The 25,749-nt window shown below is 33.5% G+C and overlaps 1 protein-coding gene across 1 annotated transcript in view; it reads right to left on the bottom strand.

The window, feature by feature from the left end:
• The window catches only part of dym (dymeclin), a 150,333-nt gene that overhangs the window by 76,992 nt on the left and 47,592 nt on the right, over window positions 1-25,749 (bottom strand). The window contains exon 9 of the mRNA XM_056445876.1: window positions 1,468-1,653. Coding sequence (XP_056301851.1) covers window positions 1,468-1,653 — 186 coding nt within the window. The remainder of the gene's footprint in view (window positions 1-1,467; window positions 1,654-25,749) is intronic.

Raw genomic sequence — 25,749 nt, 5'->3', positions numbered from 1 at the left:
CTGAAATCTGGTAACCTTCATAGTAAGAACAAAAGCAGTCAATGGTTACAGATTTCCAACATTCTTCAAAATATATTCTTTTGTGTTTAACAGAAGAAAGAAACTCTAATAGGTTTAGAAAAAAGTAAAAGTCAGTAAATGATGACGGAATTAAAATGTTTATGTTTGATTCAATATATTTAACAGAAATGACCCATGTATTGGTGGATTTTTTTTTTTTTTTGAAGAAAAACTCTTAATAAATAAAATCTTTTAATAATAAAAATTAAATCTTTTATAAAATCTTTTAATAATAAAATTAAATCTTTTATAAAATCTTTTAATAATAAAATTAAATCTTTTATAAAATCTTTTAATAATAAAAATTAAATCTTTTATAAAATCTTTTAATAATAAAATTAAATCTTTTATAAAATCTTTTAATAATAAAATTAAATCTTTTATAAAATCTTTTAATAATAAAATTAAATCTTTTATAAAATCTTTTAATAATAAAATTAAATCTTTTATAAAATCTTTTAATAATAAAATTAAATCTTTTATAAAATCTTTTAATAATAAAATTGACATTATTTCTTAAAATAAAACAATATCTTTTGCTTGCCTAAAAAAGCTTTTTGATTTTAAATTTTTTTTAGATATTTGGACTAGAAACAAGACAAAAACCAAGTAAGAAAAGCATTTTTGCTGTTAAACTAAAGGGATAGTTCACCTTTAAAAATAGTTTATTTATTAGTTTTTACTCCTCCTTTCTCAAATGAAGGTATTTCAAAGAAAGCTGAAAACTGTCAATTTCCATAGTATAAAAAATAAATACTATGGTAGTCAATGGTTACAGGTTTCCAGCATTTTTCAAAATATCTTCTTTTGTGTTTAACAGAAAAAAAGAAACTCTAATAGGTTTGAAGCAAGTGAAGGGAGAGTAAATGATGACAGAATTGTTGTTTTTACACTTAATTCAATATATTTAACAAACAATTACCCATGTATTGGCAGATTCTTATTATTCTTTTTCACGGAATAACTGAATTTTGACATTTTATTTCTTAAAACAAAACAATATCTTTTGCTTGTCTAGAAAATGTTTTTTGATTTAAACCTTTTGTTGATATCTGGACTAGAAGCAAGACAAAAACCAAGTAAGATTTTTTTTCCATTGAAACTAAAGGGATAGTTCACCCAAAAATAAAAATGTATTTATTTATTAGCTTTTTTCTCCTCCTTTCTCAAATGAAGATATTTCGAAGAAAACTGAAAACTGTCAATCTCCATAGTATAAAAAATAAATACTATGGTAGTCAATGGTTACAGGTTTTCAGCATTTTTCAAAATATCTTCTTTTGTGTTTAACAGAAGAAAGTAACTCTAATAAGTTTGAAACAAGTGAAGGGAGAGTAAATGATGACAGAACTTTCATTTTTACCTTTTAATTCAATGTATTTAACAATATTTGGCACTGCGGTCTACCTTGAGTGTTTTTGAAGCAGGTCACAGCCTGGCGGTAAGGGTTGGGACAGTCCGGGCCATCTGTCTGATTAGCCAGAACCAGCAGTAATAGCAGGCTCTGATTGGACAGCGGGAGAGGGTTCTGCTCTTGCTCCGCCCCTGGCCTGCTGCCGGCTCCGCCCAACGTGAACACACTCCATAAACCACCTGATTGACACAGAAAGCGCTCTTAACATGAGACTGACTTTAATGCATGGTGACAATCGAAAAGGTCACGTCATGCTTCCCGGACATTTATGAGCACATTGTCTTTTAACATCATCATGACATTAATTCCTGCACCATTTGAGATGCAAATGTGAATGACACCTCAAATCATGAGGTTTCATTTGATCTGACAGACTATAAAATGGGCAAAACTAGAAAATGGCACTTATTTAATCATCTTAAAACTGACATGACCTCACTTTAACTTATAACTGCTAGCTATATTAGCAAATTATTTCAATAGCAAATTGAAAAAAAAAAAAATATATATATATATACATATATATATATATATATATATATATATATATATTATTATTATTATTATTATTATTAATAGTTATTTTAGCACCATTTATAAACTTTAGAAAAATATATTTTAATATCTATTTTCTGTTGTCATTTTAATTTATATATTTAATAGTTTCCATTGAAGTCATTTTAGCTTTTCTAGTAATTTTCTAAATACTTCTAGTTACCTTCACTACATTTTAGCTTTAAAATCAATTGCATTTCATTGCCTTCTGCATTTCGTTGCCTTGTTCTTGTACATGTGTAATGACAATAAAGTTGAATCTAATCTAAAAACTGTGTATCTTAAATCATGTTTGCATTTGCTTTTATTTTATTTCAATTAATTAAAAAACGAACCTGAATTGGCAAATTTCACCTGCTTGATGGCACTTGATCATATTCAATAACCTTAAAACTGATTAAGTTATGTAAATACAGATAATACATAAATAAATATAAATACATATTTTTAATATTGTCATTATAATTTATATATTTAATAGTTTTCATTGTAGTCATTTCAGTTTTTCTAGCATTTTTACAAATATTTCTAGTTACTTTTAATATATTTCTAGCTTTAAAACAAACTTTGTATTTTAAATCATGTTTACATTTGCTTTTATTTTGTATTTTATTTTGATTAATGGAAAACGACTGGAAAATGAACTTGAATTGGCAAATTACACCTGCTTGATGGCACTTGATCATATTTAATAACCTTAAAACTGATTAAGTTTTGATCTCACTTTAACTTCTTACAGCTATATTAGCAAATGATTATTGTTCATAATTATTTTTAGTATCACTAATATATTTGATAAATATGTGTTTTTAATATTGTCATTATAATTTATAACTTTTATAAGTTTTCATTTTAGTAATTTCAGTTTTTTTAGTATTTTACAAATATTTCTAGTTACTTTTAATATATTTTTAGCTTTAAAACAAACTTTGTATTTTAAATCATGTTTACATTTGCTTTTATTTTGTATTTTCTTTCACAATTAATGAAAAATGACTGGAAAATTGACTTAAATTGGCAAATTACACCTGCTTGATGGCACTTGATCATATTTAATAACCTTTTAGTTTTAGTATCATTTATATACTTTAGAAATATGTATTTTTAATATTCAGTTGTCATTTTAATTCATACATTTATAAGATTTCATAGTAGTCATTTCAGTTTTTCTAGTATTTTTACAAATATTTCTAGTAACCTTTAATATATTTCTAGCTTTAAAACAAACTTTGTATGTTAAATCATGTTTAAATTTGCTTTTATTTTGTATTTTATTTTGATTAATGGAAAACGACTGGAAAATGAACATGAATTGGCAAATTTCACCTGCTTGATGGCACTTGATCATATTTAATAACCTTAAAACTGATTCAGTTTTGATCTCACTTTAATTTCTTACAGCTATATTAGCAAATGATTATTGTTCATAATTATTTTTAGTATCACTAATATATTTGATATATATTTTTAATATTGTCATTATAATTTATACTTTTATAAGTTTTCACTGTAGTCATTTCAGGGTTTTTTTGTATTTTTACAAATATTTCTAATAACCTTTAATATATTTTTAGCTTTAAAACAAACTTTATTTTAAATCATGTTTACATTTGCTTTTATTTTGTATTTTCTTGCAATTAATGATAAATGACTGGGAAAATTACTTAAATTGGCAAATTACACCTGCTTGATGGCACTTGATCATATTTAATAACCTTAAAACTGATAAAGTTATGACCTCACTTTAACTTTTTACAGCTATATTAGCAGATCATTATTGTTAACAGTTGTTTTAGTATCATTTATATACTTTAGAAATATGTATTTTTAATATTCAGTTGTCATTTTAATTCATACATTTAATAGTTTTCACTGTAGTCATTTCAGTTTTTCTAGCATTTTTACAAATATTTCTAGTAACCTTTAATATATTTCTAGCTTTAAAACAAACTTTGTATGTTAAATCATGTTTACATTTGCTTTTATTTTGTATTTTATTTTGATTAATGAAAAACGACTGGAAAATGAACATGAATTGGCAAATTACACCTGCTTGATGGCACTTAATGATCGTATTTAATAACCTTAAAACTGATGAAGTTATGACCTCACTTTAACTTTTTACAGCTATATTAGCAGATCATTATTGTTAATAGTTGTTTTAGTATCATTTATATACTTTAGAAATATATATTTTTAATATTCAGTTGTCATTTTAATTTATACATTTATAAGTTTTTATTTTAGTCATTTTTTCTAGTGAGCTTCAAAATAGCTTTAGCTTTAAAAACAAACTTTGTACTTTAAATGATGCTCACATTTGCTTTTATTTTGTATTTTATTTCAACCAACAAAAAATGACTGGAAAATGAATAAATTACACCTGCGTGTATAACATGAAACCTTTAAGCCTATTGAAACAGAATATAAATATTTATATGTTTAATATTCTGTTGTCATTTTAACTTACACATTTAATAGTTTTCATTTCAGTTTCTCTAGTAATTTTCTACAAATATTTCTAATGAGCTTCAATATATTTTTAGCTTTAAAAACAAACTTTGCGTTTTAATATAATGTTTACATTTGCTTTTATTTTGTAATTATTTTAATTAATGAAAAATTACTGGAAAATGGACATGAATTGACAACTTACACCCGCTTGATGGCACTTAATGATATAGCGTATTTAATAACCTTAAAACTGATTACCTCACTTTACATTCTAACAGCTATAATAGCAAATGACTATTGTTAATAGTTATTTTAGTATCATTTATAAACTTTAGAAATATTTATATTTTTAATATTGAGTTGTCATTTTAATTTATGTATTTAATATAGTTGTCATTTTAGTTTTTTTAATTTTCTACAAATATTTCTAGTTAGTTTCAATATATTTGTTGCTTTAAAAACAAGCTTTGTGTTTTAAATAATGTTGACATTTGCATGTATTTTATATTTTATTTCAATTTATCTTGAATTATATCAATTTATGGACTTTAATTGGCAAATTACAGCTGCTTGTGTGGACAAGAAACCTATAAATGTATTGGGAAAAAAAGAAAAAGGACCAAGCAAGTATGGCGTATTTAAAACATGGCAATGGTGACACACTTAAAAGACTTCGCTTCAGGCCAGAAGCAGAACAACTGAAGCAGAAGATCATTCATACAACCTTCAAAAACCACAACCAAGAACTGGACATGCTAACGGCTCAAAACATACAGCTTTATATCTATTCTATAGAGTCCACGGTGCTCAAAATCAGTTCTTCTGTTCTGTTTGACCATGGAAAGGTCTATCTGAAATGAAATATGTCACGATGCCAGGAGAAATCAAATAAGCACACTTTTTATGGTTGAAGATTTAAAACACAAACTGCAGGTGAAACTTGACTGTAAAACAGGTGCTACATTCCAAAATGAAAAGAAAATCAAGTGTTAAAAATGAACAAATGAAAAAAAATGTGCAACTTGCAATAGTGCTGGACAATTTGGACAAATTGTGACAGACAAAACGATGGATGGATGGATGGATGGATGCATGGATGGATGGATGGATGGATGGATGGATGGATGGATGGATGGATGGATGGATGGATGGATGGATAAACAATTGACAGACAGACAGACAGGCAGACAGACGGAATAATGGAAAGAAACAACGATGGATGGATGGATGGATAGATAGAATGAAAGATAGAATGATAGAACAATTGAATGAAAGTTAGAATGATAAATAGAAGGATAAAACAAAAGACAGAACGATAGTACGAAAGACAGAAATATAGATAGAATGAAAGATAGAACAATGGATAGATAGGACAAAATAGAATGATAGATAGAACGACAGAACAAAAATAGAACGATACATAGAATGACAGAACAATAGACAGAACAATAGAACAAAGACAGAACGATAAATCAAAGATAGAACAATAGACAGAATGATAGAACAAAAATAGAATGATAGATAAAACGATAGAACAAAGATTGAACAATAGACAGAACAACAGATAGAACGATAGAAGATAGAATGATAGTTAATACAAAAAAATTGAACAATAAAGCAAAACATAGAATGATATAGAATAATAGATAGAATGACAAAACAAAGATAGATCAACAGAATAAATAAAATGATAGAACAATACATTAAATGATAGAACTAAGATAGAATGATAGACAGAACGATAGATACAATGAAAGAACAATAGATTAAATGACAGATAGAATGATAGATAGAACGATAGATACAATGATAGAACAACAGATAGAATGACAGATAGAATGATAGACAGAACACTGGATGGAACAATAAATAGAACAATAGATACAACAATAGAAGGGATGGATAAATATCTTGTGAAACTCTTTTTCATAGTATTTCCTAACATAAATTTCTTACAGAGAAACTCTTTTTTTAACTGTGTGTGGAATAAAGAACTGCAGGGTAATAATTATCACCTCCCTTATGATTTTTTTTATTGGCTACAGAACAAACCCCTGATGTCCAGTAATTTGTCTAATTCCCCTAATTTGCCCAATGAACCTAATTAAGTCTTTAAATTACACTTTAAACTAAACACCAGTCTTACAAAATAAATAGAAAAAGAAAATCAAGGGTTAAAAATGAACAAATGAAAAAAATTGTGCAACTTTCAATAGTGCAGAGCCAATTTGGACAAATTGTGACAGACAAAATGATGGATGGATGGATGGATGGATGGATGGATGGATGGATGGATGGATGGATGGATGGATGGATGGATGGATGGATGGATGGATGGATGGATGGATGGATGGATGGATGGATGGATGGATGGATGGATGGATGGATGGATGGATGGATGGATGGATGGATGGATAAACAATTGATAGACAGACAGACAGACAGATAGACAAACAAACAGACAGACAGACAAACAGACAGGCAGACAGGCAGACAGACAGAATAATAGAAAGAAACAAGATGGATGGAGGATGGATAGATAGAATGAAAGATAGAATGATAGAACAATTGAATGAAAGTTAGAATGATAAATAGAACGATAAAACAAAAGACAGAACGATAGTACGAAAGACAGAAATATAGATAGAATGAAAGATAGAACAATGGAACGACAGAACAAAAATAGAATGATACATAGAATGACAATTTGCCCAATGAACGTAATTAAGTCTTTAAATTACACTTTAAACTAAACACCAGTCTTACAAAATAAATAGAAAAAGAAAATCAAGTGTTAAAAATGAACAAAAAATGAACCTAATTAAGTCTTTAAATTACACTTTAAACTAAACACCAGTCTTACAAAATAAATAGAAAAAGAAAATCAAGTGTTAAAAATGAACAAAAAATGAACCTAATTAAGTCTTTAAATTACACTTTAAACTAAATACCAGTAAAATAAACAGTAATATATTATGTACTGTCATCATGGCAAAGGAAATGAGTTAATAAAACTATTATATTAAAAAAATAAAATCTCTCCGTTAAACAGCACTTGATAACTAGATATTAAAGTTTGAGGACAAACTTTATGGTGGCTTGAAAAGCCGAGTCTGAATTAGCATGTTACTAGCATGAATTAGCAAGTAACTAGCATGATTCTAACATAAATTAGCATGTAACTAGCATGATTCTAGCATGAATTAGCATGTTACTAGCATGTTTCTAGCATGAATTAGCATGATTCTAGCATGAATTAGCATGTTACTAGCATGTTTCTAGCATGAGTTAGCATGTTTCTAGCATGAATTAGCATGTTACTAGCATGATTCTAGCATGAATTAGCATGTTACTAGCATGTTTCTAGCATGAATTAGCATGTTACTAGCATGTTATTAGCATGATTCTAGCATGAATTAGCATGTTTCTAGCATGAATTAGCATGTTATTAGCATGATTCTAGCATGAATTAGCATGTTACTAGCATGATTCTAGCATGAATTAGCATGTTACTAGCATGTTTCTAGCACGAATTAGCATGTTACTAGCATGTTATTAGCATGATTCTAGCATGAATTAGCATGTTTCTAGCATGAATTAGCATGTTATTAGCATGATTCTAGCATGAATTAGCATGTTACTAGCATGATTCGAGCATGAATTAGCATGTTTCTAGCATGAATTAGCATGTTACTAGCATGATTCTAGCATGAATTAGCATGTTACTAGCATGATTCTAGCATGAATTAGCATGTTATTAGCATGATTCTAGCATGAATTAGCATGTAACTAGCATGATTCTAGCATGAATTAGCATGTTACTAGCATGATTCTAGCATGAATTAGCATGTAACTAGCATGATTCTAGCATGGATTAGCATGTAACTAGCATGATTATAGCATGAATTAGCATGTTTCTAGCATGAATTAGCATGTTACTAGCATGATTCTAGCATGAATTAGCATGTTACTAGCATGTTTCTAGCATGAATTAGCATGTTACTAGCATGATTCTAGCATGAATTAGCATGTTACTAGCATGTTTCTAGCATTAATTAGCATGTTACTAGCATGTTTCTAGCATGAATTAGCATGTTATTAGCATGATTCTAGCATGAATTAGCATGTTACTAGCATGATTCTAGCATGAATTAGCATGTTATTAGCATGATTCTAGCATGAATTAGCATGTTACTAGCATTATTCTAGCATGTTACTAGCATGTTTCTAGCATGAATTAGCATGTTATTAGCATGTTTCTAGCATGAATTAGCATGTTGTTAGCATGATTCTAGCATGAATTAGCATGTTTCTAGCATGAATTAGCATGTAACTAGCATGATTCTAGCATTAATTAGCATGTAACTAGCATGTTACTAGCATGATTCTAGCATGAGTCAGCTTGTTTCTAGCATTAATTAGCATGTTGTTAGCATGATTCTAGCATGAATTAGCATGTTACTAGCATGACTAGCATGTCACTATCGTATTGCTAGCACCTTTCTAGCAAGATTAGCATGTCAGTAGGATGTTAAAACTGTTAGCGTGTGTTAGAATAGCTAGTCACAGTCTCTGGGACAGTTGCTAGGGTGCTGAAATTGGTTGCTAGGGAGTGGCTAGTAAGTTTAAAGGTAATCAGTGATTGGCTGCTGGCTAGACTGAGTTGAATGAGGCCAGACTCTAGTCTGTAGGACAGTCTGATGCAGAGTTATGAGCTCACAAAGGTTGATCCAATGTTAAGTAAATGGGAGTCTTTTACAATGGAAGTCTATGGGACAGTTGCTAGGGTGCTGTAAGTGGTTGCTAGGGAGTGGCTAGTAAGTTAAAAAGTCATCAGTTATTGGCTGCTGGCTAGACTGAGTTAAATGAGTCCAGTTAGAAGTCTGTAGGACAGTCTGATGCAGAGTTATGAGCTCACGAAGTTTGACCCAATGTTAAGTCAATGGGACTTTTGGGTTTTTTCTGGGTCGTTTTTCGGAAAACCCAAGGTCGGATCAGTTAGAAAAGATATAGCAACCCGAGTCAGACCAGTTTGAAGGTTTGACGAAAGTTTGAAGTATGTAGCTTGAAAGGCCTAGGAGGAGATACACTTAGAAATTAGTCTCAGAAGAATAAGAAGAAGAAGAAGAAGAAGAAGAATAACTAGATTATTAAAGTTTGAGGACAAACTTTGAGGCTGGCTTGTAAAAGTCTGTTGGTACTAGTTTATTTAGTTTAAAGTAGTTTTAAAAAGTACGAAAAGATAGATAGATAGATAGATAGATAGATAGATAGATAGATAGATAGATAGATAGATAGATAGATAGATAGATAGATAGATAGATAGATAGATAGATAGATAGATAGATAGATAGATAGATAGATAGATAGATAGATAGAACGATTAGCATGTCATTAGCATGATTCTACCATGAATTAGCATGTTATTAGCATGATTCTAGCATGAATTAGCATGTTACTAGCATGATTCTAGCATGAACTAGCATGTTAATACCATGATTCTAGCATGAATTAGCATGTTACTAGCATGATTCTAGCATGAATTAGCATGTTACTAACATGAATTAGCATGTTAATAGCATGATTCTAGCATGAATTAGCATATTACTAGCATGATTCTAGCATGAATTAGCAGGTCATTAGCATGATTCTAGCATGAATTAGCATGTTATTAGCATGATTCTAGCATGAATTATTATGTTACTAGCATGATTCTAGCATGAATTAGCATGTTACTAGCATGATTCTAGCATGAATTAGCATGTTACTAGCATGATTCTAGCATGAATTAGAATGTTACTAGCATGATTCTAGCATGAATTAGCATGTTATTAGCATGATTCTAGCGTGAATTAGCATGTTACTAACATGATTCTAGCATGAATTAGCATGTTATTAGCATGATTTTAGCATGAATTAGCATGTTATTAGCATCATTCTAGCATGAATTAGAATGTTACTAGCATGATTCTACCATGAATTAGCATGTTACTAGCATGATTCTAGCATGAATTAGCATGTTACTAGCATAAATTAACATGTTACTAGCATGATTCTAGCATGAATTAGCATGTTACTAGCATGATTCTAGCATGAATTAGCCTGTTACTAGCATGATTTTAGCATGAATTAGCATGTTACTAGCATGATTCTAGCATGAATTAGCATGTTACTAGCATGATTCTAGCATGAATTAGCATCGTTCTAGCACGAATTAGCATGTAACTAGCATGATTCTAGCATGAATTAGCATGTTACTAGCATGATTCTAGCATGAATTAGCATGTTACTAGCATGATTCTAGCATGAATTAGCATGTCACTAGCATGATTCTAGCATAAATTAGCATCGTTTTAGCATGAATTAGCATGAGTCTAGCATGAATTAGCATGTTACTAGCATGATTCTAGCATGAATTAGCATGATTCTAGCATGAATTAGCATGTTACTAGCATGATTCTAGCATGAATTAGCATGTTACTAGCATGATTCTAGCATGAATTAGCATGTTACTAGCATGATTCTAGCATGAATTAGCATCGTTCTAGCATGATTCTAGCATGAACTAGCATGTTACTAGCATGATTCTAGCATGAATTAGCATGTTACTAGCATGATTCTAGCATGAATTAGCATCGTTCTAGCACGAATTAGCATGTAACTAGCATGATTCTAGCATGAATTAGCATGTTACTAGCATGATTCTAGCATGAATTAGCATGTTACTAGCATGATTCTAGCATGAATTACCATGTTACTAGCATGACTCTAGCATAAATTAGCATCGTTTTAGCATGAATTAGCATGTTACTAGCATGATTCTAGCATGAATTAGCATGTTACTAGCATGATTGTAGCATGAATTAGCATGTTACTAGCATGACTCTAGCATGAATTAGCATGTTCTTAGATAGATAGATAGATAGACAGACAGACAGACAGACAGACAGACAGACAGACAGACAGACAGACAGACAGACAGACAGACAGACAGACAGACAGACAGACAGACAGACAGACAGACAGACAGATAGATAGATAGATAGATAGATAGATAGATAGATAGATAGATAAAAACAGTTGATAGATAGATAGATAGATAGATAGATAGATAGATAGATAGATAGATAGATAGATAGATAGATAGATAGATAGATAGATAGATAGATAGATAGATAGATAGATAGATAGATAGATAGATAGATAGATAGATAGATAGATAGATAGATAGATAGATAAAAACAGTTTGAAAAAGGATAGATAGATAGATAGATAGATAGATAGATAGATAGATAGATAGATAGATAGATAGATAGATAGATAGATAGATAGATAGATAGATAGATAGATAGATAGATAGATAGATAGATAGATAGATGAAAACAGTTTGAAAAAGGATAGATAGATAGATAGATAGATAGATAGATAGATAGATAGATAGATAGATAGATAGATAGATAGATAGATAGATAGATAGATAGATAGATAGATAGATAGATAGATAGATAGATAGATAGATAGATAGATAGATAGATAGATAGATAGATAGATAGATAGACAGATAGATGAAAACAGTTTGAAAAAGGATAGATAGATAGATAGATAGATAGATAGATAGATAGATAGATAGATAGATAGATAGATAGATAGATAGATAGATAGATAGATAGATAGATAGATAGATAGATAGATAGATAGATAGATAGATAGATAGATAGATAGATAGATAGATGAAAACAGTTTGAAAAAGGATAGATAGATAGATAGATAGATAGATAGATAGATAGATAGATAGATAGATAGATAGATAGATAGATAGATAGATAGATAGATAGATAGATAGATAGATAGATAGATAGATAGATAGATAGATAGATGAAAACAGTTTGAAAAAGGATAGATAGATAGATAGATAGATAGATAGATAGATAGATAGATAGATAGATAGATAGATAGATAGATAGATAGATAGATAGATAGATAGATAGATAGATAGATAGATAGATAGATAAAGCTCATCCATAAGTATGACAGTCTGATTGAAAGCTATGAGGTCACAAAGTTTGATCTAATGTTAAGTCAATGACAGTCTTTTGCAATGGAAGTCTATGGGACAGTTGTTGCTAGGGTGCAGTATCTAGTTGTTAGGGTGTGGCTAGAAAGTTAAAAGCTCATCAGTGATTGGCAGTTTGGTAGTCTGAGTTAAATGAGCCCAGTTAGAAGTCAGTTTGACACTCTGATGCAGAGTTATGAGCTCACAGAGTTTGATTCAATGTTAAGTCAATGACAGTCTTTTGCAATGGAAGTCTATGGGACAGTTTCTAGGGTCCAAAAGTGGTTGCTAGGGCGTGGCTAGAAAGTTTAAAGGTGATCAGTCATTGGCAGATTGATAGTCTGAGTTAAATGAGCCCAGTTAGAAGTCTGTGTGACAGTCTGACGCAGAGTTATGAGCTCACAAAGTTTGATCCCATGTTAAGTCTATGGGATTTTTCCGGTGGTCCCGGGGGTGTTTTCGGAAAACCGAAAGTCGGATCAGTCGGAAAAGATATAGCAATCCGAGTCCGAATAGTTCGGAGGTCTGGTGCGAGTTTGGTGGTCATAGCTCGAAAGCTCTAGGAGGAGATAGAGTTTAATTTTTAGTCTCAGAAGAAGAAGAATAATAATAATAAAAAAAAAAATAATAATAAGTTTAAATAGGATAACAGTAGGTTGGCTTTGACAAGCCAGCCTAATAATAAGTTTAAGATAGATAACAATATGCTGGCTTTTCAAGCCACCATAAATATTTAAAAAAGAATTCAAAGATCACAGGAGGGCTAAAATTTAGACTGTATAACATGCAGAGTGAAACCAGGATCACATAATGAAACATAAATAGTACGATTGAACATCACGCTGACATTATAGAGAAAACAAGAGAGGTTGGATGCGTTTAGCACACAAACAGCAGGTTGTGGATGAATAGTAATGGATTTGAAGCAGATTTTGAACTGCTAATCGTTCAGGCATCGTATCAGGTGGGTGGGAAAGAGAGAATTGAGATGGAAATGAGATGCCTGTCTCCAAGTCTAATCACTTGTGGCTGGACATCGCGGCCCCATGAGCAGACTGAAGAGCTCTTATCTAAAGCCAGGATGTTAACAAACATCCACCGCAAATAAAAACAACAACAACAACACTGGCAGAAAGAGTCGAAGAGTAGTGAAAATGACCGGAGTCTGAGAATCATATCACTAAAACACTGACTACACTGAATTAAACACTTTTTTTTGGAAACGGGCTAGGTTTACATCTCTCCTAGAGTTAAATAGTTGAGTTTTACCATTTCTTAATCCATTCAGTTGATCTCAGGGTGGGAGCATGTTTAGCTTAGCTTAGCATAAATCATTGAATTGGATTAGACCATTAGCATCTTACAAAAAATGTATTATTCATTTTCCCATTTAAAGCTTGACACTTCTTTAATTACATTGTGTGCTAAGACTGACAGTAAATGAAAAGTTGGTATTTTTCTAGGCAGATTTGGTTAGGATCTATACTCTCAATGATGCCTTATTCACACTAGAAGTGACTTTGTAGCTACCTGTTGCTCTGGGTTGCGATCTGCTGCAAACAGAGGTCTGTGAAGGTCTACAGCACAGAGAATACAGTGCTGTATATATATATATATATATACACACACATATATATATATATATATATATATATATATATATATATATATATATATATATATATACACACATTTATATATATATATATATATATATATATATATATATATATATATATACACACATTTATATATATATATATATATATATATACACACACAAGCATATATATATATATATATATATATATATATATATATATATATATATATATATATATATATATATATATATATATATAAATACACATAAAAATGGATAAATACAGAACAGAAAAAGGACAAATTCAGTGCTAACAGCAGTTCAGTCGCTGTGAATGTGTGTACAGAAGGCAGTGTGTGTCCTGAGGTTGTTATTGTGGGTTGTGTTAACAGAGCTGCAGATAAATGAAGACATCATGGCTGCCATCCAACAGAACTGAGAAAACACACAAACACACACACACACACACACACGCACACACACACACACACACACACAGGGGTTTTCCATGCCACTAATGCTGTCAGTACATAAACAGGCAGCTGAGGGTGACAAATGTTGCTGTGACTTCACACACACACAGTCAGACGGACAGACAGACACGCAGTCTATGTCCTCCTTTCATAAGAGTTTTCCTGTAAAAGTCCCTGCGGCTCCTCTCGGTTGAAAACTCGGCGTCTGATGTGCTCATTATAAAGTCTGAGGGAACATCAGATCCAGAAACAGAGTCTGATTCAGACAGCGGAGATCATGGAAATGTCTCCAATCAGAGACACGCAGAGACTACATTCTCCAGAAATGCAATGCGGTTGCTAAGGTGTTCGGAGCAGTTTCCAGCGAAATGTTGCATGGTTGTTAAGGTTTTCCCAGGCAGTGTGTAGTTGGTTGCTATGCAGCTGCTAAAGTCTTTGCGCACTGTTGTTTTAAGTCAATGTATGTTAACTCTTGTGCATCAATTTTAAAAAGAGACACAAAAACCTGATTAATTCTAAGAATTTTAACGGTAAAGTCTAGATCAGATACGTGGCCGGGCGGAAGTGCGATATGCACATCAGTTATAATAGCATTTTTGTGACACTGTATAACTATAATTAATATTTTTACAGTACTGTGACGGTTGGGTTTAGGGTTGGAGTGGGGGTAGGTGATAAAAAATACAATGTATTGGGTAATTTAATAGATAACATAAATAATACTCGGTACAACTACTGTTTTTACATTACTGTGACGGTTGGGTTAAGGGTTGGGGTGGGGGTAGACGTCAATAAGATACAATAAATGGGAAATTTCATAAATAATATAGCTAAATCTCGTTAACTTCTGGCCGCATCCATATCTTATCTAGCAATAACCAATTTGAACCGGTGCAGTATGTTAGTTTGACACCCAGTGGTTGAACTAGGTATTGCACTCCTGGGCCAAAACACATTTTCACTCTGCTCCTCCTCTGACAAGTCAGCGCAAGAGCAGGTTGCCAGATTGACGACACCAACAGGAGCAAGTCCCAGGGTCAAGCCTAAAGGCTGCTTTAAGTCGTGTTCTAAATAAAAGCAACGTCACACGTTAAAAGGAATATTCTCCATATTAAAAGGAGTTTTTGCTCTAACCAACAACTGGAATTTCTATTTCAGAAACGACTTCTATTTCTTGCAGCTGAACAACAGAAAACTGACAATGATCAGCTCAGATACACCTCATGTGCTTTATTCAGTGTTAAATGCTGATAATGTGAGTTTGAATGCCATTTTACATGACATTTATTACCATACTACTGAAAGCAGCAGCAGATCTGGAAAATGAAATAAACCATCTGAAATGGAACTTTAGAACTGTGACTCCGTGCAAACCAACACATATCAGTGATTCAGCGTCTGCATTTAATAATGTTAAAGAGGTTTAATATGTATTAATTAGATTACCATTTTGCTGGAGCGCAATGCAGTAACATTAATTTGTGCTTCTGAATGGCTCGATTTAAATTTCTGTCATGTTTAGTCTGGTGCAAACAGCCAAATTGCTCATCACTGCAAATCTCAATCACGTAGCATGTTGTTAAGACACGGAGTTACAATGTAACCTGCTCATCTAATGTTTATGTTAGTAATATTTATATTATCTGTTAATTAATAACCTCATGTGGAACTCTGAATCTGTCTCTCATTTCGGATCTGCTACTGTCCACCGGAGGTCGCATTTCAGTTACAGGCACATGCTTAGAGAGCCTTCCTGACTGAATGAATCAAATACGCAGTTTTCCACCAAGGCAATTCAGGGTACTGAAATGTAACTGGCTAAACTGGCAGTGGGAGGGTTAAATGGCCAAAACAAAGACAGATTTTCCTGCATGTAACGCACATTTACAAAGCAGAATATATGACTTCAGCATTTTTCAGATAAACGTTTACTTAACATTTCTCTTAAATATCTGCAAACTTATGATATTTTATGCTTTAGACGAGTCAAAAACTTACATACAGCACCTTTAAATGACTGTATTTTCCTATAATAAAAAATAAAATATAAATGTTTGTCCATGTGATAAAGGTTTTTTGGGGGGTGATGATTACTGTGTTGAATAAGTCAGTGATCAGAATCAACAATACTTATAATTTTTATTTAGTCCCTTTATTAATCAGGGGTCGCCACAGCGGAACGAACCGCCAACTTATTTTACGCAGCCGATGCCTTTCCAGCTGAACTCGTTTACTAGGAAAATATTTATAATGCAAAATTATATTTTATGCAATGTCACATTAACAAAAAAAAACCCAAACACATATACATAACCACACCAACACACCCATGCAACTACAACAATATTTTAATTAATTTGATCTGCAATTCTAAAAACAGATCCTTAAAATATTACAAATATTACTTTGGAAAAGGATACATAAATAAAGTCTTGCAAACAAAACAGAAGTCTATTAACAAATAATATATGAAGCTGTAATTAAATTGCATTGATGCTATATATTGCATAGACTGTTTCATATTGAATATTGTTACAACATTTTTCGAACTGGTGTAAAATATATTTATAAAGGGAAATTAGGTGGAAATATTAAACTTTAGGTAAAAATGCTATTTTCTGGCATAATTTATGACCTTTTAAGACCAAAATTATCGTAAATAATAAGAAAAACACATATGAAGAATTCAGATGCAACAACCTCTAAATGCCGTCTCAAATGTTCTCCTCAAATGAGCATTGTTCTCAGCCTCCTATGTTCAGTTTTTTCACTTGAAAGGTAATTAAAAGAACTTATTTGTCACTATAAAAGTAAAATTAATTTAACAGGGACAATGCTCATTAATAAACAATGTAAATAAGCCAGAGTTAGCCACGGGGGCTAATTTTCATCTGTTACTGATTTTACATACAGGATTCAGAGAAAATGCTAATTTTAAAAGAAAATATACAATGGCTATTAGAGGTTTTCGCATCTAAACTCTTCATATGTAGATTAAGAAGGCACAAGTGTTCAAATTCACAATATACATTAATATACATTCAATATTAATGAAGCAAAGTATTTGTGTTCACTTTTATTTGAATGTTTGACACATGAATTGATATGCAATCATTTCCCTAAAGCATATTCTTCAGAAATAATAACACATATGTCAGGTTTTTAGGTGATGGATCATGCTTCTGAAGAACGTCTTAAAATATTGAGCCAAAGTCTTGAAGAATTTGAGATTCAGCACTCCGTTTATGCCCAAACTTGGGTAAACTGAACATGGGAGTGTTTTTAAACTGAAATTTTGACAGAAGTGACTCTAAAAATTGATCTTTTCCTAGAAAGGCAGTTGTTGACAAGAAGGCCAGTCTTGAGATGAGTGATAAGGAAGAGAGTTTATTCATGCAAAGCCATCTGCCAGACAAAACACAGTGCAGTGTGTGCGTGTGTGTGTGTGTGTGTGTGTGAGAGAGAGAACACATTCATACTATCACAGCAGTGTCTCTAGAGAGAGAGTATATATATATATGTGTGTGGCACATGTATACATCAACATTGTCAGGATTCCTTGACAGTCATCTGTTACTTCCTAATACTGGACTCCTGGGAGGAAAGACACAGGTGTGTGCGTGTGTGTGTGTCATGTCTAACTAGACAACTAAAGCACTTCCTGTCTGCTGTGATCAGCCCACCATTACTTCCTGCCACTGCTGTCAGCAGGAACTGCGCACAATGTTTGGCAATGCACAACCCTTCACTATGATGTGTGATGCTGTGAGCGTTGGTAAAAGTGTGTTCCTCAGAGCTTGCTAAGGTGTTTTTAAAGGAGTAGCTCACTTTCATAATGATTGGTCATCGCTGACATTCATTTCCCCATTGATGGACACCATTGACTTCCATTTCCAGCTGATGGTTACCATTGACTTCATTTACAAATGATGGTCACCATTGACTTTAACTTCCACTTGATGTTCACCATTGACTTCCACTTCACTGAGGATACCGCTGACTTCTACTTCCACTTCATGTTCACTGCTGACTTCTATTTCCACTTGGTGTTCACCACTGACCTCCATTTCCAGATGATGGTCACCATGGACTTTCACTTTTACTTGATGATCACCATTGACTTCCAATTACGAATGATGGTCAGAATTGACTTCCATTTTCACTTGATGTTCACCATTGACTATTATTTGCATTTAATAGTCACCATTGACTTTTATTTCCAGTTGATGTTTACCACTTCCACTTGATGTTAGCCATTGACTTCCACTACCACTGATGCACACCACTGACTTCCTCTTTAAATTGATGGACACCTCTGACTACCACTTCTGAATGATGTCACCATTGGCTTCAATTTACAAATGATGTCACTATTGACTTTAGTTTCTGTTTGATCTTCACCATTGACTTAAATTTCCAATTGACGGCCACTATTGACTTCCACTTCTACTTGATGGTCACCATTGACTTATATTCACAAATGATGTCACCATTTACTTGCAATTACAAATGATGTCACCACTGACTTCCATTTACGAATGATGGTCACCATTGACTTCCATCTCCACTTGATGTTCACCACTGACCTCCCTATCCAGTTGACGGACATCATTGACTTCCACTTCCACTTCCACCATTGACTTTCATTTACACTTCATAGTGACCACTGACTTCCACTCAAAAGTCACCATTGACTTCCACACTTGAATTTAAATTTCCAATCGATGGCCACCACTGACTTCCATTTCCAGTTAATGGTGACCATTGACTTCCCTATCCAGTTGATGGACACCATTGACGTCCACTTGAGGATCACCATTGACTTTCACACTTGATGGTCACCAGTGACTTACACTTGACGTTTACCACTGACTTCCATTTCCAGTTAATGGTGACCATTGACTTCCCTATCCAGTTGATGGACACCATTGACTTCCACTTGAGGATCACCATTTACTTTCACACTTGATGGTCACCAGTGACTTACACTTGACGTTTACCACTGACTTACATTTCCAAATGATGTCACCATTTACTGCCAATTATGTCACCACTTACTTACATTTATGAATGTTCACCACTGATTTCCATTTCCATTTGATGTTCCCTGTTGACTTCCACTTCCACTGAATTGCATTTCCATTTAATGGAAACCACTGACTTCTACTTCTACATGATTGTCACCATTGACTTCCAATTACAAATGATGTCACCACTGACTTCCATTAATGAATAATGTCACCATTGAGTTCCATTTCCACTTGATGTTGAGCATTGAGTTCTATTTACAGTTAATAGTCACCATTGACTTTTATTTCCATTTAATGGTCACCATTGACTTTCATTTCCACTTGATGGATACCATTGACTTCCACTTCCAATTGAAGTTCACTATTGATCTCCATTTACACTTGATGGTCACCATTGACTTCCACTTCCACTTGAATGTCACCATTGACTTCCACTTCTACTTGATGGTAACCACAGACCTCCATTTCCACTTGATGTTCACTGTTGACTTCTACTGCCAATGATGGGCACCATTAAATTAAATTTCCAAATTGTTGGTCACCGTTGACTTCCCTGTACATTTGAAGGTCACCATTGACTTTCCTATCCAGTTGAAGTTTTCCACTGACTTACGTTTTGAGTTAATGTTCACCATTTACTTTCATTTCCACTTGATGGAAACCATTGACTTCCACTTCTACTTGATGGCCACCATTGACTTCTATTCACATATGATGTCACCACTGACTTCCAATTACAAATGTCACCTTTGACTTCCTCTTCCACTTGATGGTCACGATTGACTTCCACTTTATGGTCACTATTGAGTTCCATTTACAGTTAATAGTCACCATTGACTTTTATTTTCATTTAATGGTCACCATTGACTTTCTTTTCTACTTGATGGACACCACTGACTTCCACTTCCACTTGAGGATCACCATTGACTTCCATTTAAACTTTATGGTCACTATTGACTTCCACTTCCAATTGAAGTTCACTATTGACTTCCACTTCCACTTGAGGAACACCATTGACTTCCACTTCCACTTGATGGACACCATTGACTTCCACTTCCACTTGATGGACACCATTGACTTCCATTTAAACTTAATGGTCACTATTGACTTCTACTTCCAATTAAAGTTCACTATTGACTTCCACTTCCACTTGAGGAACACCATTGACTTCCACTTCCACTTAAGGAACACCATTGACTTCCACTTCCACTTGATGGACACCACTGACTTCCAGTTCCACTTGATGGACACCACTGACTTCCAGTTCCACTTGATGTACACCACTGACTTCCAGTTCCACTTGATAGACACCATTGACATCCAGTTCCACTTGATGGATACCATTGACTTCCACTTCTACTTGAGGATCACCATTGACTTCCATTTAAACTTTATGGCCACCATAGACTTCCACTTCCAATTAAAGTTCAATATTGACCTCCATTTACACTTGATGGTGACCAATGACTTCCACTTGATGGTCACCATTGACTTCCACTTGATGGTCACCATTTCAAGTTGATCATCACCTTTGACTTTCATAGTTTTCTGTACCTTACAACGCAAGTCAAATATGTGGCAGCATGAAGACAGAATTGACATTTTTGGGTAAATTATACCTTATAAATACAGTAAGCTGATTCTTGGATAAAGCAAGCTTGATTATGTGAATCATATTGTTTACATCACTGATACTCATTGTAGTATTTTTATATTGCAATACTTCAATGCATCATAAGGCCTTCTAAATAGTTTCTAGAGAGTTGCTAAGTAATATCTCACTATTCCAAGTTATTGTCCCTTATAATTCATAATGCAAGAGGGTGAGTATGAGTAAAACAAGGCCAAAATGCTTTCAGTCTCTCTCTCTCTCTCTATTTCTTTTGCTGTAGTCTGAGCTGAGAGACGCCACTAATCCTGAACGCAGACAGAGCGACGGCCTTGAGAATTATGCAGCACATACACACAATAGCAGGATTCTGTTAACGCCAGACTCAAGCCTGATAACACTTCAGCATTACAGTTGTTTCATAGTTCTGCACAGAGCTGTTATTAACACACTGAACTCAAAAATTCGCAGAGATCCAACATAAAAACAGCAGAATACTTCAGATGCATACTGTAAATGTTTAGATGTAGATTATATGGAATCAATTAAAAATTTCACACAAATTTGAGTCAAAAACCCCTGTATTTTATGTATTATACTACATTTATGATAACACTTTACAATATATTTGGATTAGTTAATGTAATGTGTGTACTAACATGAATAAGCAATGAACAATATATTTATTTAACTATTTATTGCAGCTTGTGATTATTTATAAAGTTGTTAATAAAGTTAACTCACGGTGCATTAACTAATGTTAATAATCAATTTGGATTTTAATAATGCATTAGTAAATACTGAACTAGGAGTAATAAATGCTGTACAAGTCTTGTTCAAGATTGGTTTATGTTAGTAAATTCAATTCAATTTAACTTTACTTGTATAGTGCTTTTTTCACAATAATTATCGTTCCAAAGCAGCTTCACAAAAGGTGCACATCATAACACAAAAATTAAGAAATAATAAATAATAAATCTAGGGTGCCTCAGTTGGCATTTCTGTGTGGAGTTTGCATGTTCTCCCCGTGTTGGTGTGGGTTTCCTCTGGGTGCTCCGGTTTCCCCCACAGTCCAAACATATGCAACACACCTGAATTGGGTAAACTAAATTTGCCTATGTGTATGAGTGTGTGTGAAAGTGTGACAGTGTTTCCCAGTACTGGGTTGAGAAGGGCATCCGCTGCGTAAAACATATGCCGGAATAGTTGGCGGTTGATTCCACTGTGGCGACCCCTGATAAATAAGGGACTAAGCCGTAGAAAAATTAATGAATGAATAATAAAACTAAAAATGAAACTTTAAATCGCAAAGTGTGGCCATATGTATATATATAAAATCAGATTAAAATATGTATAACAACACTTATGTTACATGTATATTTAATAACATACAGTATAGTTAATAATACTTTTATTTGGGTTTTATTGCTTCTGAGGTGTCATGAAAATAATGCCAGAATTAAAAGCACATAGGGCTCTATTTTAATGATCTAGGCACAAAGTCTAAAGCGCATGGCGAAAAGTATTAAGGGCATGTCCGAATCCACTTTTGCCATTTTAAGGATGGAAAAATGCGCTCTGCGCCCCGGCGCATGGTCTAACAGGGTTGTGCTTAATCTCTTAAAGAGCTATGGGTGTGTTTAATCCCTTTAAGAGTCAGTTGCGCCAGAGTGTTGCGCCATGGTGCATTTGCTATTTACATGGCGGACTTAAGTGGAAAATATTGAACACTTCACTAGCAGGAAAACAGTTAAACAGAGCATCTGCAGCCCGAGGATAAAGAACGAGCCTCCTCCATTCAGCCTCTTTCTCTTTACTTTACTTTTTTTTATAATAATTTTTTAGGGCTTTTCACCTTTATTATATAGGACAGTAGAGAGTATTGACATGAGAGCATGGGGAAGACCGCGAGGCGGGAATCGAACTCGGGTCGCTGTGAGCACCGGAGTGCACGTGTCGACGCGCTAACCACTACACTACTGGCGCCAACACTTTACTTTTACTCCTTTACTTTTCGTGTATAAGGAAACGGTGTTGTACGCACTCCACTGAAGACATACATTAGCCTACATTTTTTATTTAGTTTGTAAAGCGCAAAGATTTGTTTCAAAACTATTTCTAAATTCAGCTCTAATTTTCAGCAAACGAATAAATGAACAATAATAATGAAGTGTGCTGAAAAGTTATATCGGAGTTATATTGGAGTTAAATCCAAACACGCGTCCTATTCGTATGCCCCATATAGTGACATACGTCTCCCAAACCTAATGACAGGTGGACAAATCTAAACTAGTTATTATTAAATATAAATATGCATAATAACCAATACGGCTAATAATAATAATAACATTATACAAATGTAAATTGTCATAAATAAACTGAAAAAACTTTAAAGCAGCTTTTAGTTTGTCAATAGCACAGTCTATTTCAGTTTCTCAAAATAGCAACACACCAACAATGCGCCTTAACACACCTCCTTTATAGACCAGCACACCCATGAGTACACAAAATGATGAGAATGGATTCGCTATTTAAACAACGTGACGCAAAACGTGAAAATTACTGTTGCATTGGTCTCAAAATAGCAACAAATTGCACCAAACATGTCTTGCGCCTTTTGCCCTGGGTGTATGATAGAGCATATAGTGTAAATATGTCATTTTATGTAAATTTCCACATATTTTTTCCATTTGATTTTGGTGGGAAATGGTTATGTTTTCATGTGATGCACCATATTTGGCCGATCTCCGAGTACAGAAAGAAGAGATGTGACTGATTAGAGACAATCATGCAACATACTGAGTCGCCCTGCCCAGAGAAACTCACACAGAGTCTGGGATCTCCCATCAGCTCAGAGAAACATCAACAGGCTATCTTCACACACATCACCACCCTGAGATATATATATATATATAGATATATATATATATATATATATATATATATATATATATATATATATATATATATATATATATATATAGATAGATATAGATATAGATATATACCCTGATGGGAGTTGCTAAGTGGTTCCTAAGATGCTCCAAATGTTTAACTGGGGTTACAATCATAGATATATACACTAGATATCGCATACGGACTCTGAGCCATACCTGTCAACATTGGGATGTGAAAATAAGGGATATGCCCACCATAATAAGGGACCCCACATAAGAGGGGCTACGGCCCCTGTAATGAAAAGTAAGGGAATCCTGCCATTTTTTAATATTTATTTCAAAGTGTTTTGATGCCTAAATAAAACGAAAGCACAGAACAAACTCACAATTAGGTGCAAGGGGCGGCCTCTGGTGGTACGGTGGTATGGGTTGTGTATAGGGAGGATCGGCTCTTTAATGTTTATTGACACTCTTCAGAGAAAGACTGAAAATACGGGAGAAATACGGGAAAATACCTTTATGGGATGATAACGGGATAGAACTGTAAAATACAGGAGAATCCTGGACAAAACAAGAGGGTTGACAGGTATGCCCTGAGCATGCTCAACAAGTAACGTTATTGATGATAATACAGTCTCCTACTGCCCTGACTATACGGCAAAGTAGCAGCAACATGCACTAAATACTAGGCTTAGGGGCCGATCACACCAAACACACCTCTTCGGTCCAAAAAAGGTGCACCCCACTTACCTTTTTGCTGACAAGAAAAAAAAGAAGCGCGGTTCGCTTTTTATGTCGCTAGGCCATGACTTAATCAGCTGCGAATTGTGCACGAGTGTTGCTTTTGACATTTGTTATAATTTTAATATTTAATAATATTGTGATATTCACGATTCGTGAGTCATACAGCCCTGGATAACTAAAAACAGAAACCACAAGTCTCTCCTCCATCTTTAAAAGTCTCTGTAGTCGTCTTGACAACACAAATACTGCAGGAGCATAGGGTTGGGTGATGTCCAACAATTTGGCATTCATACAATGTCTAAATGGGAAACATCGCGATGGACGATGGCATCGTCATCATAGGTGGCAGTAAATTAATTATTCATGAATAATTAATTATCTCATAACGAATTAATTATTTGTAGCCTACCGATTCAACTGCCTGACCCACATCGTCTTTGTTTTACCCATAACCAAATCATAAATAAATAAAGAGAAGTTACACATAATTACTACCTGTCAATCTTTTCTCCTGCAGGACTCTGGCATGAATAGGCAGAGTGATGTGTCGTTATAACGGCGTCAACAAACTTGGTTGGTAAAAAAAGGTGCACAAGCAACAGCAACCAACCAGCAGTATCTGAGGTTTTTACTAAAATTACTAAGCACAAGCGTGAAAGCGAAAGATTGAAGCAGTGTACTGACGCTGTACTGAAAAATACCTAAATGTGTATTTTTCACTAGCGGGTTTGAGAAAGGGGGTGGGGCGGAGGATGTGATGTCTATCGGCCATGGCATTGTCTATTGGCACAACCCTACAGGCGCCTCAACGAAAACGCGACTGACTGCGCTTTTACGTTGACTTTTTTTTCAACTGC

This window comes from Danio aesculapii, chromosome 21 (genome assembly GCF_903798145.1).
Source record: "Danio aesculapii chromosome 21, fDanAes4.1, whole genome shotgun sequence".
Classification (NCBI taxonomy): Eukaryota; Metazoa; Chordata; class Actinopteri; order Cypriniformes; family Danionidae; genus Danio; species Danio aesculapii.
Note: the sequence above shows the minus strand (reverse complement) of the source record. Positions and strands in the feature narration are given on the sequence as shown.